The sequence below is a fragment of the Tachysurus vachellii genome, chromosome 10, assembly GCF_030014155.1.
Source record: "Tachysurus vachellii isolate PV-2020 chromosome 10, HZAU_Pvac_v1, whole genome shotgun sequence".
Lineage (NCBI taxonomy): Eukaryota > Metazoa > Chordata > Actinopteri > Siluriformes > Bagridae > Tachysurus > Tachysurus vachellii.
Window position 1 is genome coordinate 15,918,772 of NC_083469.1, and position 21,729 is coordinate 15,940,500.

At 38.4% G+C, this 21,729-nt stretch overlaps 1 protein-coding gene across 1 annotated transcript in view; it reads right to left on the minus strand.

Moving 5' to 3' along the window:
* Positions 1–21,271, minus strand: part of itpk1b (inositol-tetrakisphosphate 1-kinase b) — a 31,068-nt gene extending 9,797 nt beyond the window's left edge. The window contains exons 1-5 of the mRNA XM_060879885.1: positions 21,029–21,271; positions 20,352–20,525; positions 14,405–14,429; positions 6,794–6,919; positions 3,539–3,656 (exon numbers count right to left, since the gene is read on the minus strand). Of these exons, the coding sequence (XP_060735868.1) occupies positions 3,539–3,656; positions 6,794–6,919; positions 14,405–14,429; positions 20,352–20,446 (364 nt within the window). The 5' untranslated portion in view covers positions 20,447–20,525; positions 21,029–21,271. The remainder of the gene's footprint in view (positions 1–3,538; positions 3,657–6,793; positions 6,920–14,404; positions 14,430–20,351; positions 20,526–21,028) is intronic.
* Positions 21,272–21,729: the final 458 nt, after the last annotated feature.

Genomic DNA, 21,729 nt, shown 5'->3' on the forward strand with positions numbered 1-21,729 from the left:
GGTCTCCCCTAATGAGCTAAAGTATGCAGTATTGCAGGCTGGCCAGCTTTGAAGGAGACGATAAACAGCTGGATGAAAAGACAGCCAGCACATTCAGACAGGATTTCTTGACACTCAATCTTAATGAAGTTTTAAAAAATCCTTACAGGTCTTCCTGTTGTGACACAGATATTGAGAAATGGCTATACCACTGATTTTAAACCACTGACTTGACATCCACAAGCAGCTGATGACTGGCATGCTTGAATGTGCTATAAACAATGTGACCAATTGTTTTCATGAAGTAAAAAACTGTAAATTGGTATTCAAAAATTCTCCATTACCTCTAGTACAAGCAGTAACATGACCACTATCTTAGTGACCTTTCCAAGATGGTTCATAAGAGCTTGAGGTATTTCTTCTGACGCTTCCTCACAGTCTTCATAAAAACCAAGATTGCACTACACCAGATATTAAAATACCTAAAGCACACTAAAAACATATTTGTGTTCCCCAACGTTTGAGGATCTCTGGGCTCACTCATCATTTAATATGTAATTTTCCAGTCTTTGATCCCAGATATTTTACAGAAATCATTCTGCTTTCATTCTAGACATACGCATTTTCTTTACAGCGTTTGAATGATGACAGTGCTGATAAAACCAACCTGAAAATTACCAGTGTTGTATCCTGTGTGTAACGGTATGGCACACAAAAGAAGCTTCACAGGCAATGATTTTATTATTTTACACCAGTTAGGTATTATATTAGGTATTAGAATTTCAACAAAACATTAAAAAAAATAATTTTAAAATAATAATAAATGGGGCAGTGGTGGCCCAAGTGGTTAAGGCTCTGGGTGTTGATTGGAGGATTGGGGCTCAAGCTCCTGCACTGCCAAGCTGCCACTGTTGGGCCCTTGTGCAAGAATTTAATTTAATTTAAATTAATTTGGTGGCATGGAAGCCTTTATTACATTACGGCTTCCATGCCAACAAATTAAATTAAATTCAAATCCAGTGGTGTTAATTGCATCTATTGATTGTGCGGCTTTCTTGTACATCTCAGAAGAGGGATATTGTTTTAGGTCTTTTTCAAAGTTTTTTAAAAATTTTATAAAGTAAAGAATACTCATGGCTTTCTCATTACTTGTTGCAGTTTGCTTGTGCTGGTTACCTCTGGAACAAATGCAGACCCAGATACGTTCCCATTCATGGGAATTGTTGAACAGTACTAGTGAACTGAACTCACACCACAACTTAAAGGTATTTGGTACCATGGTACACTTCCCAGTCTGCATGACAACTTTACCAATTTTTCATTCAAAATGGACTCCGACCCAGATTTTGTCCCAAATACAGTCCCAGTCAATACAGTATGGTTGGCCACCCAGAGTGATTTTTAAGATTTTACATAAGGAATTTCCAACATAAATGATTATTCTAAAAACATTTTTTTTAAACCACTTTGCCCTCATTTGCAATGCTTACAAACCCTTACTTGAAGCCATAGACTTCCCTCACCTCCACGTAATTTATGCAGTCTATAATAATAACATTTGCAGGAAGAAAACTAGAAAATAGAATTTGCTGCTTCTCCATACACACAAAAAAATTTGCGTTTAGATCTGTAACACACAAATGCATCTTAAAAAAAAAACAGCAAATTGAGTATACAAAAAGGAACAATCATATTCTTGAATTGCTATGTTTACACATACTCTCTGTGCATGTAAATTGAGGATTATGTTTAACATTGTCAAGTACAAGTCTGGCCTTTTAAAGTGCAAAGCTCTTTGCCATCAGCACAACAACAGGAGGTCAGCACAGGATTCACATAAACACAACCGGGGAAATTACTTCAAAAGTATATGTTATGCTCTTGTCCTGTCGAGTCTCCAGAGACAGGACAAAAGACAGGAATGGGCAATGTTTAGGCAGAGCAACGGTGCACTCAGTATGAGTCATATGGAGGAAAGCCTGGTCAGACTCACTCACTTTTCTCTGCAGAGAGCCACTTATCTCACCACAAGACCTCTTACCAGAACATAGCTGGAGTAACACAGAGCATGTGCACCAATACAAACAGCATTCATCATAACAGCTTGTACATCTGTATGGACTACAACAAGTGAAGTCTCAAAAACACCTCACATTTAAACATTTGCACACCATACAGCACACACCTCTAAAGTAAAGCTGTGAATGAGTGACAGCAACGACCTTCCACAAAAGCCGTATTGACAACAGTAGCACGCTGTGTTGTTTCTCTCAAACTCTGTACCATGAGTTTGAAAAGGATATGAGAAGAAAGCTGATGATATCTATCTATCTTCTTTATTTAACTACTCTGAGATACACAGTGATTGTGTGAGGTGTACCTGAGAGTAGTGTATTCATTCGCAAAGAATAATGTGACTCGCATGATTAATATGAAATGCTCAGCAGTCATAAATGATGATAAATCCCTGCACAGTATGTACTTCAAACAGTTCCTTACCTTAATTACTTAACATGACTACTAGAAAATGATATGCATGACAATGATATGTGAGAGAAGAGCAGAAACAGAATTTAGTTACATAACCATCTGCCATGTGTGACTGGAGGGAAAGGACTCACAGAATGCTCATAGACAAATTTAGACACAAACACCCATGTGTGTGCAGGTTTGTGCCAGTTCAGGATTCCTTCTTCTGGAAAATATTTCTGTTGAAACCCACAATGTAGACAAACACACACATACACGCACACGGATGAAAAACCAGAACAATGTGTGTCGAGTGTGTTTAGCACCTACACAAGCTACGGACAACAGTTTCTGTCCATCTTGGAATGGATTCTACAGGTGTTCACTCCAGGGCATTTCTGCACCCTCCGTAAGGTGTGAACACAGCCATGGACCAAAATAACTGGGTTGTCTCGGTCTGTTTGCAAGAAAACTATAGAACAACAATTGTAGGAAGTGAATCCAAGATTCTGTGTATTTTGGGTCACAGGCAGCTACTAAACTGATACACAAGAAGTAAGTAAGCCAAAGGACATAGCTGTAGAAATGTTGAAATGTGATTTTGTTTAGGATTTTTGGCTTAACTAAGAAAATGAGAAAAACAAAAGAAATGGTTTCGAATTTCTAATCAAGTGAACAAATGAATTTTAAAGCTTAAACACTGTGCTGGTCTTCAGTTGATTGCCTTTTCTGTTGTACGCCAGAATGAAGCATTAAGGGTTTTATTAATACCTTTTCATCCCTACAATTAATTTGGTTTGTTTATGTGCACTGTGTAACAAAAACCAGAGCAAAAATAATTATGCTCTGAAGCAGAATAAGTGTGAAAACACACTTCAACTCCAGACAAAAGATTATTTAATCATTATTCCAAAGATATTTCTTTGCTTAGTGGTTTGTCAGAAACCTCAGTACAAAATCTCCCACCAATGTTCAATTTTCATGGTCATGAAACTCGTCAGTGAGCCTGAAGGTACAAATGTGATGAATGTGATGATGAAGGTTTCTGTTTTAAAAAAAAGAAGAAAGAAAGAAAAGGAACTGACTTTACCTTGCATGCAGGCCTCTATTCGGTGGACCAGCTGGTAAGACTTGCAGCGGTCAAGCAGTGTTCTGATGGCAGGGAGTGGATCCAGAACTATAGTCTCAGGGTGAGCATCTATGTAGTCCTGCAATCCAGAGGAAAAGATCACATTACTAAAACATTTACCAGCTAGGGTCCGCTAGCTAGTTTATTTTGTTATCATCTCCCTAGAAATTAGCACAAATGCACAGTAAGTAGACGATGGCTATCAGCACTGAACAGTGCAATTATTTAAAAATAATATAATACATAACGGCACCGCTTGTGAATACAGACACATACGCATGCACATAATTACACTCACATAAATACAGACATACACAGGCGCACACACGCATGCACACACACTTACGCACACACACACAGAACTCTGTTACATCACTCTCACTTTGCACAAAGCTGTCATCTGTAGCAGTTTCTCTTTTCTACACATCCTCAAAGAACAAAGTCTCTATTAGTGCTCGCAAACACAATCCACTATCACAATGCTTCTTTAAGATATGAGTAAAGCGAGTAAATGAAGTAACTGGGAGAAACAAAGAGAGCTGGGGAAACCGTCCTGATTAGGATGCCTCTATAATATCTTCACATTCCCTATTTTCTACTATATTATGAAGTCGTATATAATTCCACCATCTCCCACACCCTTCAGGCATGTATGCACATGTGCTGTTCATGCATGTCTGCGATCAGCAGGAGCATCAGCATGTACACACCAAGCCACACCACAAATCCTGCCAGCACAGATCCAGAGCAAGAAAAGTGTTATGTAAAAGCAATCATGCTGATGTTTAAAAAAAAATACTCTCTCTCTTTTTTGTAAAATGAGAATGACTTATTTTATAAAGGATGTTCCATTACCAGTTGTAAATGAAATGAATTAGGATTGTGCTCCTGTGTTAAAGACACTTCCTACTCTATTGTGTTACTTCTCTATTCACACTCTCTCTCTCTCTCTCTCACACACACACACACACACACAAGTGGAAGTCATCATCTAAAAGGGGAAAAAGCCTGACCACTTGGTGCACCTAACAAAACAGTATGTATTTCAGTCACCTTGCAGGTATTTTTTAATCACAATGTATGTAAATTGCAGGTTTTAAGGTTTTTTTTTAAATTATAAAATACTATATATAACTGTCCCAAATACATTTTGAAGATGCACCAACTTAAAGCAAAATCCATCCATTTTCTGTACCAATTATCTTACATAGGGTCATGGAAAGTCTGGAGTCTATCTCAGGGGACTCACAACACACGTCTTTGGACTAGTGGGAGGAAACCAGAGACCCCAGAGGAAACCCCGAAGCACAGAACAAACATTCAAACACAGAGCAGAGGCAGGAATAAATCCCCCAACCCAGAAGTTCACTAAGGCAGTTTGCCACACAGTCTTGCTTATTACTTGCGCATGTATTTACACAAACAACAGTGCAGCACAAACCACGTTACCAAATGTTCTTGTGTAACCATCTGTGCAAAAAGAGGTTGTAGTTTCAAAATCTTACAACTAACAAGTCCTCAAATGACTCGCCATTCTATAGTTAGCGTCTAGTGTGGGATTGTAAACCGCATGTGAAGTACTCTTGTATATCTGCTACTGTATTTAGAATCCTTATACATCGTCATGCACAATGTACACTTTCCTCTTTCCAATCCAAACTAGTGTTGTCCACTAACAGCTAGGATCAGTGCCACACAGTCAAGCTCCCTTTTAGTGCATTCTCCTTGCAAAGAGTTATACTTTGAGATAGGACTCCATGAAGCAGGGCAAGCATCTACTTCCTTATATGTTCATAAATGTAGCACCATTCAGTTGTGATGCATGATAGATTGGTCCCAAGTGTTACCTAGAACTCACACTGGAGTCCAGACATAAGCGGCATTACGTCTGTATTGAGCTTTATATCCACTCCTGCATGTTCCTGATGTATTACTGCCACAACATACACACAGAACTTCAGTTTTGTAAAGAACATTAACATATAACTCACATATCTAAGAGGTTCCCCATGGTCGTGGAATAAGTATCATTACTAAATTATTTGCTTTGTACCCAGCTTAGTCAGAATGTAAGTGAAATAAATAAAAATAAATAAACATGAAAGGACATGAACAGCTCCTGAGTGGCGCAACACAATGAGTACAAGCACCTTGGAATCATGAGCGATTTCAAATCCCAATGAAACAGCCAACAAGCCAAGATCCTAGGGAGCAAAATTAGCTGTGTGCTATAGTTACGACTTCTGGAGATTAAAGATTAATGTATTAATGATTTAAAATTTATAAACATTGTGTTCATTTGTAAGGATTAACATAAACAAAACATTTAAGAATCATAAACTTTTGATGATCACAGAGATTATTTTTTACAATAATCCAAAAGCCAATGGGAAGCTCCTGTTGGGAATGTGCTAGCCTAGTGTGTAAGGTGTTGGACTACTGATTGGAAGGTTGTTTGTTTCACATCCCAGGTCCACCAAACTTACACTGATGGGCCCCTGAGCAAGGCCCTTAACACTCCATTGCTCAGTTGTATAAAAAGGAGATAAAATGTAAGCATTCTGCCAAATTTTATAAATGGAAATGTTTTGTTGAGTGAACCAGGGTGATGCTCACCTCTGGTGGCAACATCAACATTATATATAAAAATGGCAAGAAGAAGAAGAAGAAGAAGAAGAAGAAGAAGAAGAAGAAGAAGAAGAAGAAGAAGAAGAAGAAGAAGAAGAAGAAGAAGAAGAAGAAGAAGAAGAAGAAGAAGAAGAGGTAAAATAATGGTAATAATATGGTAAAAAAATGGTAATAATAATGGTAATAACAACAATAACAAACAATTACAAAAACATTTTACATTTGTATACGTTTACAGTCAGAGCCAAATATATGGGGCTGGCCTGAAGAAAACATGTCATGCCTACAGCACTTTATGAGATGGGAGAGCTGGCTGGTGAGTAGAACTTAGTAGAGAGAAAATTGGAAGGGGGGAAAAAACCAATCTCTAACATCTAATAAAGACTAAACTACTGGTTTAAATGCAAACATCATTAATAAACATTTAGTGCAAGTGGTCCTTTAAGAAACATGTTCGATTCTTCTCCAATTAATTGGCATATCAGTCCCTTTACCAGCATATTACTCTTAACAGACACAATTAACATGGACAAATATTATTATGGGCAAAGACGCATAACAAAGATGGGTATTGTGGCCAGTTCTCACCTGCACACGCTGAACCAGTAACAGGGACTGGGTGTCGTTCTGGTCTGCCTCCAGGATCAGATCCGTCAGCTTGTGGATGATGACGTCTAAAGGTCCCTGCTCCTCCAGAGGCTGGCTCAGGTCAAGCTGAATACAGAGAGGAAGACAGCAGCTTCACAAATACTGATCATCTTTAGCAAAATTCCATGGATTTCTCATTATGCTAAAACAGCAAAGAATCTATCAACAAAAGAACATCTATATTCATTTCACAATTTTAGAGGTGCTAGCATTCAGATTCTGTCGAGTGCATGTATAATAATAGTCCAGATGGCATTAGATAGCGGTAACGGAGATAAAGAGGGCTGTAAAACTGAAATGTACACTGGGTCGATTAGGCCATGCTGAGCTGCTCAAGAAAATGGGTCACACACACGGCTAGAGATACAAGACGTGTCTGAAAGCGATATTGCATTTTTATTCCCAAGAGCCTTCTGTAGTAAAGTTTAGTCACTCATTGACCCAGTGGCACAAAGTGAAAACAGCAGATGGGTGTGACTCATGCCGTGTAAACTGTGAAGAAACTGCCAAAACCAAGAGGTACTTCTTGTACAAAAGCATTTTTAAAAAAGCTATCCACCAATCCATATTCTTTACCATTTAATCTGCACAGGGTCACAGAACTACTTTGACAAAATTAAAGTGGCCCAAAGCTAGTTGTGTTTTTATTTTTAATTAACATTTCTTTATATAACTTATTACTATAAACCAAACCAGCTGAATAAGCTATTTTTGGGGGGTTGGGGGGGGACACCTTTGATACTGAAAGTAATATTAATTTTGAAAACACTGACCTGAAATTGTGTTAGATTTTTATGTGAGTAATAGTTGTATTTCTGTGGCGTTCATATGCAATTGTACTGAGAAATATTAAACAGTACTTTACTATGAAACACCACCTGCACTTAATATCTACAAATATCTACAGCACACTCGTCCTGCATCTTCGTGCGGCAGTTCAACGGTTTTGCTTTGGCAGCTTGCTAGCTTTATTCCTAACGCTGGCGAATCCCCAGCAGCTTCCAAGCTGACTGGATCTGCCAATGTGTTTTCTTTTTTCTTTATGCAAATGACTTCAATGTATAGATGACAGATTTAAGTTTATATAACGCTTCCATGTGCGGTCTTGGTGCTAGCTGTGTGATGCGCATGCACGTATTAGGGGCGTAAGAAAATATCGATACACATGAGTATCGTGATATTTTGTTTGGCGATACTGTATCGATTCTCAAAAACAAAATATCGATATTTATGTATATATATATATATATGTATAAAAATTTATACAGATTCATGGCACTTTCATTTTGTTCCGTTTATATCCCAATTATATTCTTATCTCTGAACTTAAACAGTGACAGGAAGTTGTAACACATTAATGGAGATTTAGGATAGCTCCTCAAGGTTAGGCCCGCGAAAATAAGGACGGAGAACTCACAAATGTTTCACTCACAACGGTTTATTCCTCCGTACACAGGAAAAACCTCCGTAATAACATGTTACTAAAACAAAAATACTCATTAGTATGAGAAAATGAAAATAAAAGAGAATATCGGTTGCAGCATCAGACTTCCACACACATGTGGTGTTATAACCACGGGACATTGCTATTAAAGGGGTAGCACCACTCCACTCGTTACAAAGTACTAGCATAACGGCGCGCTACTAATGTTAACGTTAAAATAGTTCGCTATATATATGAAGATGCGTACCCTGAGCTATCCAAACTAGCAAAGGGTTTCCTGTGCATTCCGGGCACAAGTGTTTCTGCGGAAAGAGTTTTCTCCACCGCAGGAGACATTGTAACTAGGGATGAGCGAGTACAGCATTATCTGTATCTGTATCCGTATCTGTTAACCATATGAATTATCTGTATCCGTATCAGTACTCGGAGTGGGTGGGGCCTAACCCGGAAGTAGGGGCTTGTCTTGAAATGGGCTTTAACCGGTAATAATTAATTTGTAATATATATAACACTAGCTTACTACCTTTATGTTTTTTTGAAATACAGCAAAAACGTGTCAGACACTCGGTGTCTGGTTACTGGTTAGAGACAGCTGAAGGTTTAAAAAAGAAAAAAAATCTCCGACAGGCAGAGACGCAATCGAGTCGCATTCTACCAAGCAAGCACCACGTCTGAACGAACCCACGTTTACCAGAACTCTACTGGTTAGTAAGTACGTATTATTAACGTTACAACCCGAAGTAAAAAGCTGAAGAAACCCTAAACGTTAACGGAAAAGACCCCGAGTGACTGAGGGAGAGACAGAGAGCTGTTCTGTGTGTGACTGTGAGTGAGCAGAGCGAGACACAGCAACACAATACATCTGTATGTGTGTTGGGGAGGGGCGCTGTGACTAGCCTATCACTGTAGGGGAGGGGCGCTGTGACTAGCCTATCACTGTAGGGGAGGGGCGCTGTGACTAGCCTATCACAGAACGCTGACACAATCAGCTACCCAATGATGATTTTCATTCAATCCGAGCGCAGATATTGACTCGTATTACTCGTATAATACTCGTACTCGGCAGAAGTGCTTTATCTGTACCGGATACTCGTTTTAGCCGAGTATCCGGCTCATCTCTAATTGTAACTACACATAGAAGTGCCCTGACATCTGAGCATATTGACCAGCTTATCTTTCTTCAGAAAAACCTTGACATTAAATAAAAAGACAAATATAAATACAAATGAAAGAAACCTGTAAAATCCAAGTTTAAAGGTTCTGAGAATGTTCAACATCTGTAAATATTTTATTGTTTATATTTGTTTTGTTTTCTTTAGGAATCCTGCAAGCACTTTATTTTTTCATTGATATTAAGCAGATATAATTCTTTTGTTCAGATCAAAATGTTATATCTTATATTTAGTTTAACTAAATAATCCTGCAAGCACTTGATTTTTCATTGATATAAAGCAGATGTAATTCTTTTGTTCAGATCAAAATGTTAGGACACTGCATGCTACAATTGTGAACTGAAACTGTGAAGCTTTAAAAGCAGGGTCTAAAAATATATATGGTCTGTTTATAACAGCTAACATTTAATACATTTAATTTAACACATTTAATACATTTAAGAAATCCTGCAAGCACTTTATTTTTCCCCCGTTATTCATACTGCACATAAAGTGGTTCAATCATATTGAATGTTACAGGGGCTAATTAATGCAAATGCAGTTCCCACTGTGTTCTGGTTAAATAAAAAACTTTTTTTTTTGCTAAGGTTTGCATATGGTGGTGTTCTTGACAGCTTCCCTAAAACTTTATCCTATAACTAAAATAAGAAATGTCCCAATATATCGCCTTGCTTACAATATCGCAATGTATCACAACATATCGTATCGCAACCCCGTATCGTGATACGTATCGTATCGCCAGATTCTTGCCAATACACAGCCCTAGCACGTATGATTTGTCCGGGGAGAAAGATTTCACCGGAAAGGGGGTTGTGATGGGGCACGACAGACATATGTCATATATACAGGTTTATTGTGTTCATTTATTTTATTGAGTTTGGAGGCAGCTGGCACACACACACACACACACACACACACACACACACACATTCATTCACACCAATTCAGATATTCCAATGAGCCTACAACACATTTCTTGGATTGAGGGTAAAACCGGAGTATGCAGAAAACATGCAAATTCCGTGCACACAGGACTGCAGCAAGAATCAAATCCTCAGCTCCATAGGTGTGAGGCCAGAATACTGACCTCTAAGCTACTTTACCCATTCTGTATGAACACTCAGAGTTCCTGTGAATGCATACTGGGGAAGGTGTCTGTAAACGAATATTTATTTCAAATAAATCCTTTTTTTCTTGTTTTTTTAAATGTTTCATTCGCATACAAGTGTATGAACCATTGTAGCTGAAGACGTGAGAGTCTGTGGCTCGCTGCTTTAATGCTGATGTGCCGACAGGCTGTTATTCACGCTGCTCCATGTTCTCCTAATCTCCTGCTTACATCAGTGAGAAGGGCCAGCTCCAGATCCACACCGTATGTGGAGTGGAGAAAAGCACAATCACACAATCACACACACACACACACAGCTCTACTTTGACACTTGTTTCCATGCAAGGACTGTATTATACACAACATGATCACTCCAAACACACAATTCACAATAATCCAAGCTCCTTTCTGATGTACGATAAATGCAACGTCTCTTACGTCTTAACTGAATCGGTGGATTTGATCGGTGTGTGATATTTTGTCAAAGCAGTTTTTTGATCTGACGTCAGTAACGATGGTTAACATGAAGCCGTGCTCGTTCATGTATGCACAACTGATGATTTAATTATGATACAGATGATACGTAGGGCAAGCTGACACACCATGCAACACAAAACAGCAATATCTGTGACCCGTCCTGCAGAAACGTGTCGAGTCTCTCGATCTCTCCTTATTCTCTTACGTGTAGTACGCAGCAGTATGTATCTCACTGTCTGTCTACATGCAATTTTCCACCGCATTAAAGCTAATTCATCTGTGTTTTATCAGTTCTCCTTCTTCAGCTTTATCCCCCTAAACACATTTATCAGTAATATTAATATTATGCACATGGAAAAATAAGCTGTGAATGTACAAGTCCATAACCAGATGGAGAGCAAGTGCATGTTATCTGATGAGTCATTCGTCTCCTCAGAAACAAGGTGCGGAAGAAGCAGTGGCCAACGAGGGCTCTGAAATAAATTCATAGAAAAGTGAAAAATCAGTTTGGAAAAGCTCAGGATCTGAATACAGCCAGGCTGCAGACTTGAGGTGTTTAAAATGCTAAACATTTCATTTACAAAATCTCGTCACACATTTCTATTATAAATATGCTCTGTTTTAACACGAGCGGGTGATGTGTGTGTGCTGAAATCCAAAATAACACAGGGACAGAATCCACGTAGGAGAAGAGGTTTAAAAACAGAAAATGCCCCGTCTGTGCTGATGTCATTGCTCTTTAATGTTTCCCTTCATAAAATATTAACACAGCGAGCATGTATTCATATTTTATAAGCCTATATTAGCAAATAAGAATAATCAGCAATAATCTGCAGATAAACAGACCAGCTTCACAAGATGATCACACAAAAACAGAACAGTGTGCTGACAAGGGCTCTGTGCTCCAAGTGAACTGATTATTTCACCATGTTGTGTTCAAATGTCGATCAGACAAAAACTGTAGAGTTCCTGTGGGTTTATAGAAAAGTCATGATGTATAGAAATACAGTGAGGTCAAACAGAAAACAGGTCCAAAAGTCTGAGACCACACAGAAAATCCGATACTGGAACTAAACATAAAGGTTCGGATGTTGAGATATTTAAAATAAAGAAAGTAAATACTCAACATTCCGCACCATTTCTGAATCTCGATTTTTAAATGGAAGCAAATGTGTGATATTTATCATGGTAACTCGTATAAGGTCAGATTTTCCCCGTAGCTAAACTCTTTCATTGACGTGTATTCAGACAACTCTGATTAGATTTGATCTGAAGTATGGTAACTTTTGCTTTTGCAGCTCGAGTGTACACGGTCATTAAAGCAAAGAGGGAGCTGCTGAATACTACCTGTGAAATTCATGTAAATATTATAAAGATTCTTTTAAAAGTCAGTCAAAGTTAAAGGTCAAGAATGCAATCACCGGCCACTTTATTAGGAACACCTACACTCCTGCTCATTTATGCAGTAATCTAATCAGTAAGTCGTGCAGCAGCAGAACAATGCAATCAGACCAAACGGATACAGGTCATGGGTTAATCAGCTGATTTGGGAATTTCAGAAACTGCTGATCAACCGGAATTTTCTCACTCAACAGTCTTTAGATGTTACACTGAATGGTGATCAATTGACTTTTGAACTCCAAGAATAAAGTGAGAATTGTGTTTGTGAAGCTCTGAATCGTGTTCTGAGATGATGGGCAAGTGATACAGGGAAGGAAATGACGAAGAGAAGAATGACACAAGGGAACCCTCCTACACTGCTGCTTTACTGGTGAAAACAAAAAAAAAAAGAAAAGGAAAAGAAAACGATCTTAAACATAGATAATGAATTCCGTATGGAAAATACCTTTTTTGTTCCCACATTAAAATAACCTTCAGTTTCTATTTTCTTGTGGGAATGGTTAGTTTAAAGACGTTCACAAGCAATGACATCATCAAAAATTGACCTCCCCGGTTCAGTAAATGTCAGCTATGCACATCAGAAGCAGATGTGCTGACAGTCAGTAAGACAGGACATAAACGAGTCACACAGCTACAGCTCCAGTCCAGAAGACACTTCACAGATAACACAAGCTACAGATATTCCTGCTGAATGATTTGAAAATAATTCATATCTCTCAGCTCTCCATGGCCAAGATGAACTGTTGTGTCTCCAAGTACACAGACAAATCCAAGGACAGATGATTGGTGCTGCTTGTGAAACTGCATGAGAAGTCCAGGACAGGGTCTTTACAGCGTCTTGGAGAAATCCTTCATGAAATCTGCACAACTTTTAACAGGAATTTGTCTGAGTAGTGTCTGGATTTCAGCCACCACAGGAGATTATATGTTAACGGTGTTTAAAAAATATTGTCAACTGCACGATTATTGGAGATTGTCAAGATTATTTCCGATGCATTATGAGGAAGTATAAAACCAAAAGATCAAAGTTTCAGTGCTGTGCAGTTTTAGATTTCGATTTTTATTTGAAGCCTTGAAGCTCAACTATTAGATGCCATCAACATGAAAACAAACTGTTCATGAAGTGCAGAAAAGAAACCAGACTTCGGTTTAATACTGAAGCAGTAAATCCTTCAACAAACTAAAAATATTTGGTCTACACTGATAGGGCTGTTCACATTAAACTAATCTAAGCTTTAGATTACAGTAGAAATGTTCACTATGGAAGTTTCTTCCCTCTTACAAACTTTTACAACCTGAAATCTTACAAGAAATAGGATATAAATCCGATCATTCAAACCACTTCAGGAGGTGGTCTGGGACGCATTTTATGATGAAACTGGAAAGGTGTAAATGAATGAGGGTGTTCAAGCCACATACGTCAGTGCTATACTCCTCCCAAACGGACGTACGTCACTCGCAAGTGATCTTTCACCCACGTGTCTCGTTGGGTCTTAAAATGCACTGCTGCTGCCAGCAAAAATGCAGCAAACAGTAAATGCTGTTTTTTTGTAGCATAACCGTCGTAACAAGTTTGTTCGTCTTCTTTTTGATTGTATTCTGAAAACCGCATACACGAAAGCGTGTTCCATTTCAATTACCCCGGAAAGGAGGTAAAATATATTTGCATTTTGGGCGGGAGTAGAAAGATCGGATCAATATCCGATTTGCCAAGACGCATTTATGATTTATGTGGCCTAATGTAAATGGAACAGTTTTAACAAATCAGATAACTATCAGATCAGAGAAAACACATGAAGTGACCAGGTGTTAAAAGACCCTTAGCAACAGCAAAGAGAAACAGTTTTGGATGTTATCGGTGGCTTTAGAAAAAGTAATTACACAACAGTATTGATGGAGTCACATTTATTTGATATGATGTTATTTTGGGGGAAAAGAACAGTTCTTACCTGCACCACTTCTATGCCTCTTTTCCTAAAAGAGAAAAACACAAAGAAGAAATTACAATATAATCCTGGATACAATTACCCATATCTTTTTACATTAAAAAGGAGGATTATTAAGAGTATGGTTTTGCCTCATTTTTTTATTAAAAAATGATCAGAACAATAATATAAATAAGCACAAAACTCCAAAAGAAAGCTATAAACCAGCAATAGGACCTTTCAGATTGAGGAGCATTAGAGCGCGAGGACGGACACAATCTTTCAATCCGCAGTAAACGTACACGGCGGTTCATTCTACAAGCTGTGTTCTCTGTCCAAGTGTCATTTATCAAACAGCAGGACTCCAGTCCTACATTCAATTATACAATATTTCAGCTGCTTACTTTTTACATGAAGATAAATAATACCTAATGTCTGTCACCTAGCAACACAACAGCAAATAAAAAGAGAGAAATAGTTACTGGATACAGGGGAAAAAACAACATAGAAGACAAGCTGAGAAGTGTCAGATTTACTGTGAAGCATGAATCCGACATGTCTCCAGTTTCATGGAATGTAATGATCAGACCTTTCTATGAGATGAGGACAAACTGAAGTCAGCTTTACTGGATATTATTGCACTGGTGAAATCACGTAAAATTTATATACAAACACCAAATCTTCCTCCAAAATGTTCCATTTTAGCAGTAAGAAAACCGATTATGAAAGCCAGTTGCTCCACCAGCTGAGAAACGTTATTACTTGGGCAACCAGGAGTAAGACTGATACTCATACTGACCACTTCATAGTACAGTGACTGGAGACTTGCATCAATAACTTGCATCACTGTGAGTGTGAACTTAGCTTTTAGATTTACACTGATACTTTTTCACTGGATTGTGTTTATCTGACTTTATCTGAATTTGATCATTTGCCAATTCACTCCTACTAGTTCTCACCATCACACAGTCAGTCCAACTGGAGATCACAGGGCAGCTGAACACACTGTGGAGCTCCATCAACCCTCTCCACGTACTTGAGGTCACAGATGCTTCCCATTGCTTGGTTTCGCTTTGATAAAAGTAGTGCCGTCGCTCTAAACCAGACAGCACAGCCAGTTATGTTGTCTTAGAAGAGATTCAGTCTCCTGAGGAGGCCTTTGTTGTTCTCCTCATGAATTTTATCACAATAACCAAATAAGCAGCAGAACAGTAAGATCATTAGATATAAGCTGTATCTAAAATGACAAACTGTGCACCAAGAACACTACAGTATAATGTAGTTATTTTAGAATTAGTCCCTCTTCCAGTATACATAAAGTTGTGAGCGTTGAGCACATGAAGTGTCCAACATTCCACACTTCATTTTCTCTGGCTGAATAAGTGCATCATCTAGGTTCTTTAAGTGCACTTCTTCTTGCTGGTATTTTTAGTGTAAACACACCTCACACTATACAAGAATATACTACATAACCACTTTATACTACAAAATGGCTTAGAACAGTGCACAAGTATGCAATATGAGACTTATCTCTAGTACCTGAGCATATCCTCAGGCTTATCCTCATATCCTCAGGCTTCTTATATTTCTTCTTATATCCATCTGGCTGGCATTTTTATCCAAGTGAGAAGAAGTAGTCCTCTTTATTTTTGTCACATAGACATTAGAGCACAGTGAAAGTATTTTATTTGCATAACCCAGCTTAGCTTAAGTTGGGGTCAGTGCCCCTGGAGCAGAAAGGGTTAAGGACCTTGATCAAGGACCCAACAGTGGTGATGGTGGTGGTGGTGGTGGTGGTGGTGAGGCTTTAACCCCAACCTTTTGATCAACAACCCACACAGTGGGATTTTTATCCAATCAGACAGAAAACAAGTGCAAGAATGGAGAAAGAAGTGGTTACTCAGTGTCCAACAGTGGCTCCCATGCAGAACCTTAAACACTGAGTTACTAACTGCTTCAAAGAACCAGGCCAAGCTGAGATTTGTCTTATTTACTCAGCAGTTATAAGCAGCTAAACTATACTAATACTTTAACCTTGATTACTTATCTTTTTATTATGCTATTAAAGAACATAACATGACAAATAAAATACATTCCTTAATAAATTTAATACTCCAGGTATTGCTTCCAAAGATTAACCTACATTTCCTCTATAGAAACGACTGACTGTATACGACTGAGACCACGACTGAGACCACGACACACATAAACACATCAGTTAAATGAGTATAAAAACAGATATACTTCGCTGCTTAACTGTTTTCATGTAAAACCAGGCTATAATGAACTACTCTTTATATAACATGTTAGTTTATATTAATACAGTAGTCACACCTAAATAAATCATGTCACAAGCTGCATCAAACTGACACTACAGAGACGGGAGCATTGAGAGCATGTTCATGATCCTCCTACAGCTGTTTTTTCCCAACAGGAAAAAAAAACTGCACATACCACCAAAACTTCCTCACCATTCCATCAGACGTTTGGTTAATACCAAGCTAAATGTTTAATGACTCCAAACATTGATCTTTTTCAGCTCTGTGGCTAAGACGTAAGAGCTGCATTTATACTGCAACTTGATACTACAGACTTATTCTACTTAGTGAGACGGACTATTAAACACTATCAGCACTCATGAGGAACTCAGACAAGCTCTGAGTAGTTGTTTAAAATAATCTACTATTATATGCTGGGAAATGAAGAAATATTTCGATCATGTTCTTCACACTTAAACCAATAAAGCATACTGTAGAGAGTTCCAAGGAAAACAACTCAGGAACTCACCTGTCTTGTGTTCATTTAATGATTGCGCGTATTGCAGAGTTTTATCATGGGGAGTAAAAATAGTATTAGACACAGCTAATATGAGAATAACAGGGGATCTCTGGTGACCTTAATTCCTTTATAGCATACTTACATCTGTTTATACATCCTACTGCACACACACTTTTAGTGCTTAGCTTTAAACGGTTTCAGCAGGGATCCCCCATCATCAGCTGTCTAAGACAGGAGTGGAACCTGAATGAAGTGAGCATTCAGTATGTTCAGGGTTCAGTACGTTCCATGGTTTTTTAGTTGCCCTGGCTACAAAGAAACTGTCTAAAACAGCTACTGGGTTAAGCTTCAGAGAGTGTGTGTGTGCATGCATGTGTGCGTGTGAGAGAGACACTACATTCATGGTCAGTCCACCACAGTTTTCTCACTAACCTAATCACATATTCTTTTCGCACAAAAAATCTTGAGTGTAAACAAACGGCAGATTTCAACAAAAATAAAGTAACCCTGAACTCAAACACATGACTTAATTTCCATGTTTTCCAACACAACACAAAAGATTTTGTCACTTAAAACGTCAATAAGAAAGATATATACATTGAGCATTACACATCTCAGGTTGAGTCTTTGCAGAAATATCCAGAATTACAGAATTATGTGCTTATTTTAACACAACACTGTTTGCTTGATCGCTTTTGTCAGTGTGGATTCAAAAATACACAGATATTCGATTCAACACTGTCATCCAGGGACTGACAAACGCTCACTGCTCACAGTGTTCACATTGTTCTGATCCCTTCTCTTCTTTCCCACCCTGCGCTCTCTCTTTCCTGCAAACTCTCCGTTTCTGAGTTAATCAGAGGCAATGCTTGTTCCACACATTACATAACCATTCACTGAGCTGGAGACTGATACAGTGGGATACAGCTTGCAGTGTGACAAGCTTAGTCTCACTCATACAAGCAGCCAAATTTGAGTTACAGGAGCTCTTTTTCAGACACACCACATCACACACACCATACAAATGCACCCGCATGTAGCCAGTACCTTTTGTTGAGCCAACAATTCTGTTTGCTCAGGTTTCAGTGGCCACAAAAAAATAAAAAACACAGCACACAGCACCTCAGCACAAAATCCACTCTTCACCTGGCCTTGTTGCTACTTACTCAGGTTTCCTTTGCTCTCATTCCCTGAATGCTGACTAACACACTATAGTGAATAAGCCAATCAACAGACATGACCATAAAATACACAACTCAAGACATACTACATGATGATCCTGCACAGACAAACTGGGAGCTAACCTACAGCTAGAGGAGATTTAGAAAATGTTTTGAGGATGCAGGATAAACTTTAAAAGGATAAAGAAATTGCTCCTGCAACACTGATATTTTATGAACACAAACAAGATCTGGGATCGATGATTTTGAGCTGTGGTTCACAATATGGGAATAGAGCCAAATAAAGTAGTTATTACAGACTTTATTGACTGGTTCTATACACATGCTTTCTTTAGCCAGTAAGGAGTCTTGTTTAATGATTTTTAACATACTCTTCCTCCAAGAACACTTCTAGTTGTAACATTTTTCAACTGTCAGCAATACAGGGCGACCCCAATGCTTAACAGTTACAAGGTTTCTTTTCATGAAATGCTTCTCTTTTTGCCCTAAAATATTCCTTTTGGAAACATGTCTCTGGTTTATCTAGATATTGCTTTGTATACATCAGATATTGACTTTTTATGAGAAGGTTGCAAGTGAGATATTCCTTCTGATGGCTCTTCCACGCAGACGATGATTGTGCAAGCAATACTGCAGAGCAGAACGGTGCACTGTGTCTCCTGTGTCAGCTAAACCTTCCTGTAAGTCCTTCCTGTCAATTGAGGGTTTTGCTTTGGTTTTCTACCCAGCATAACACAACTTTTTCTGAACGTTTTCTTGGTATTGTTTTGACTTCCACGGTTTCTTAATGACATTTCAGACAAGTTCGGACAAATTGTGAGCTGCTATCAGTTTGATATCTTTTGATAGCCTTCTTTTGCTTTGTAGGCCTCAGTTAGATTCATTTTCAGATACCAAGTCTGTCCCTTAGAGAAGCCTAAGATTGCAGAGTCTGACCTTAGTATCAGGTCTGAAGATCCTGAAGATTATTTCTCTCGCTCTGGAGTTGTAAATCGTAATGACGATTCATTACCTGCCAAAAACGTCCTAATGACTCAATAAAGGCACAAAGAGCCAATTAAGTTACCAACTTTAAGTGTTTTTTTATTGACACATAGTAATTACTACATTTATGAAATATGAGATAAGCAAATACCCATTAAATACCATAAGCACATACCCATTAAATAAATGTGTTTTTCTAAATTCCTTTCCTGCAGTGGATCAGTCAAATATTTTAATTGGCCAGCGGTGCAATAATTTTGCATTCAACTGTATATTTTCCTACTGTAATAATATATAAATGATTATCGTATTTATATTCAAAATAAATTCTCTCCTATCATAGAGGTTTTTACTCAGTAATGGGTTCCTGGCTGCAAAATATTTGATAACCTTTGAGCCAGGTAATAAAACACAACACTATTTCTGTTACAACATTGTGTAAGAACCAATGATATGTAAAAAAAACAAACAAAAAAAAAACAAAAAAAACACAGTACTGCAGATGATGACATGCCACTAAATCTGATGACTAAACTAACATCACACTTATGTGATTTGTCTTAAAGGGAGGCAAAATTACACAATCCAGTCTCAAAGTTCACTGTGTCATTTGTTTGTCACTGATTAAATTATATTCCTGTTATTTATGATCAAGCTTCTGTCCATTATGGTACAGAATATTATGGTAATGACGAATATTGACATTTACTTGTCAGGAGGTGATGATGCTACATTCACGTGCTCCTTAGCTTTAGGTTTTCAGTAACATAATGTATCTGTCACTGGTAAAATAATGATCCATCTTCGCCAACGTAATGGGTGAAAAGATAAAGGTAATTACCAAAGTTACACAATTTGGATACGAGGATAGGAACAAAGATGTTCAGCGCAGTCACCCTAAATGGAGTGTAATTCACGGAGCATGTGAACGCAGCATTACATTATATCAACAAGTTAACTGTTTCTCATTGAACGTGCATCAGAGTAACAGGTTAATTATGACCAGGTTAATGTTGTACAAATCTTACCTGCACATGTCGGCGAAAGCCAGGAAATTGAGTTTCTTCGCCTTCTTCTCGCTGAGCCAGTAGCCCACACGTTTTCCACGCAAAAACGTCTGCATGTCTCTCCGTTCAGACGTGACCAGTGACTCAGTGTTAGCGCTCTGGAGACTACAGGAAACTGTTCTCTTACACACGACCCTGTCAGGACAAAACAAAGGCTGTAGGATGACATACAGGTATATAGAGAAAGCGTCCTAAGTGACGTTTAAATAACTCTTTCCGAGTTCAACACGAACACGAGTGACGTGATGATGCTTCAGTTTAAACACTAACGTTAATATCGCTAATTCAAATGACCACGAAATTGTCAGGATTAAATCATTACGATGGCACAATTAAAGCCCTAAATACGTAACGTGACGCACCGTCTATCATTTCGGTTGTTATAAAGTACATTTCTCTAATGTTTTCTGGTTTACTTGTTTCCTTTCCCTCTTGCCGTTGGATCTGAGTGACACGTAGCTTAGCTTTAGCTAGCGGCAACAAAATAAAGCGTCGCTTAGTTTCAGCTCCGAGACCGTTTAATTCGTGATGTGACGTTAAATGGCTTTAGAAAATAACACATCGTTCTGTTTTACAGGTTGGTTTACATTCCGCTGGCCCACATTTGCAACATAAAGCAGCCAAACTTGTCCAGTTACCTAGCTAGTTAGCGAAGACATCACCAGTTCCATCGGATAAAGATGCCGGTTAGCTAGCTGGAAGTGTGCCCGTGAGTGTGCGCGTGATTCTTCATGATCTTTCCACGCTGAAGGTCGTAAACAAATCAGGCGCGTGCAGACAATATACAGAAAAATGAAGTATGAAGTCCAGTCGCGCTAAAATTGCGAAGTGAAGCGCTGGGCTGATCACACCCTCGTGACGTAGGTACGGCCTCATTTAGTCATACAGCCAGCGCGTTCTACACACACACACATAACACACACATAACACACACACATAACACACAAACACACACAGCGCCTCCTGCTGGCCATCATATGAACTTCTAACACCTTGTTTTCATGATCAATTGTTCATATTCATCGGATTCATTTTGCACTTTCGTTTGCATTTTGTTGTTTTATGTTTAATCAAGCCACAGAAACCTCCACAAACCTTTTTAAATGTTTTCCCGCATGCAGTCATTGTTAACGTTTAGAAACTTGAAGAGGGAATTCTGATGTGAAAAGATTGTTCTTAGCCCAAAATGAAATTTCTTTTACCTGCAAATTTAATGATATATCCATCGACAATATTACACGTGTGTATTGTAGCAATAGCTAATTCAGCAAATAGTTAATTCTATTGCTTTTGCTATACACTTACAAATTCAACTTTCATTTACTGATATTTACATCTG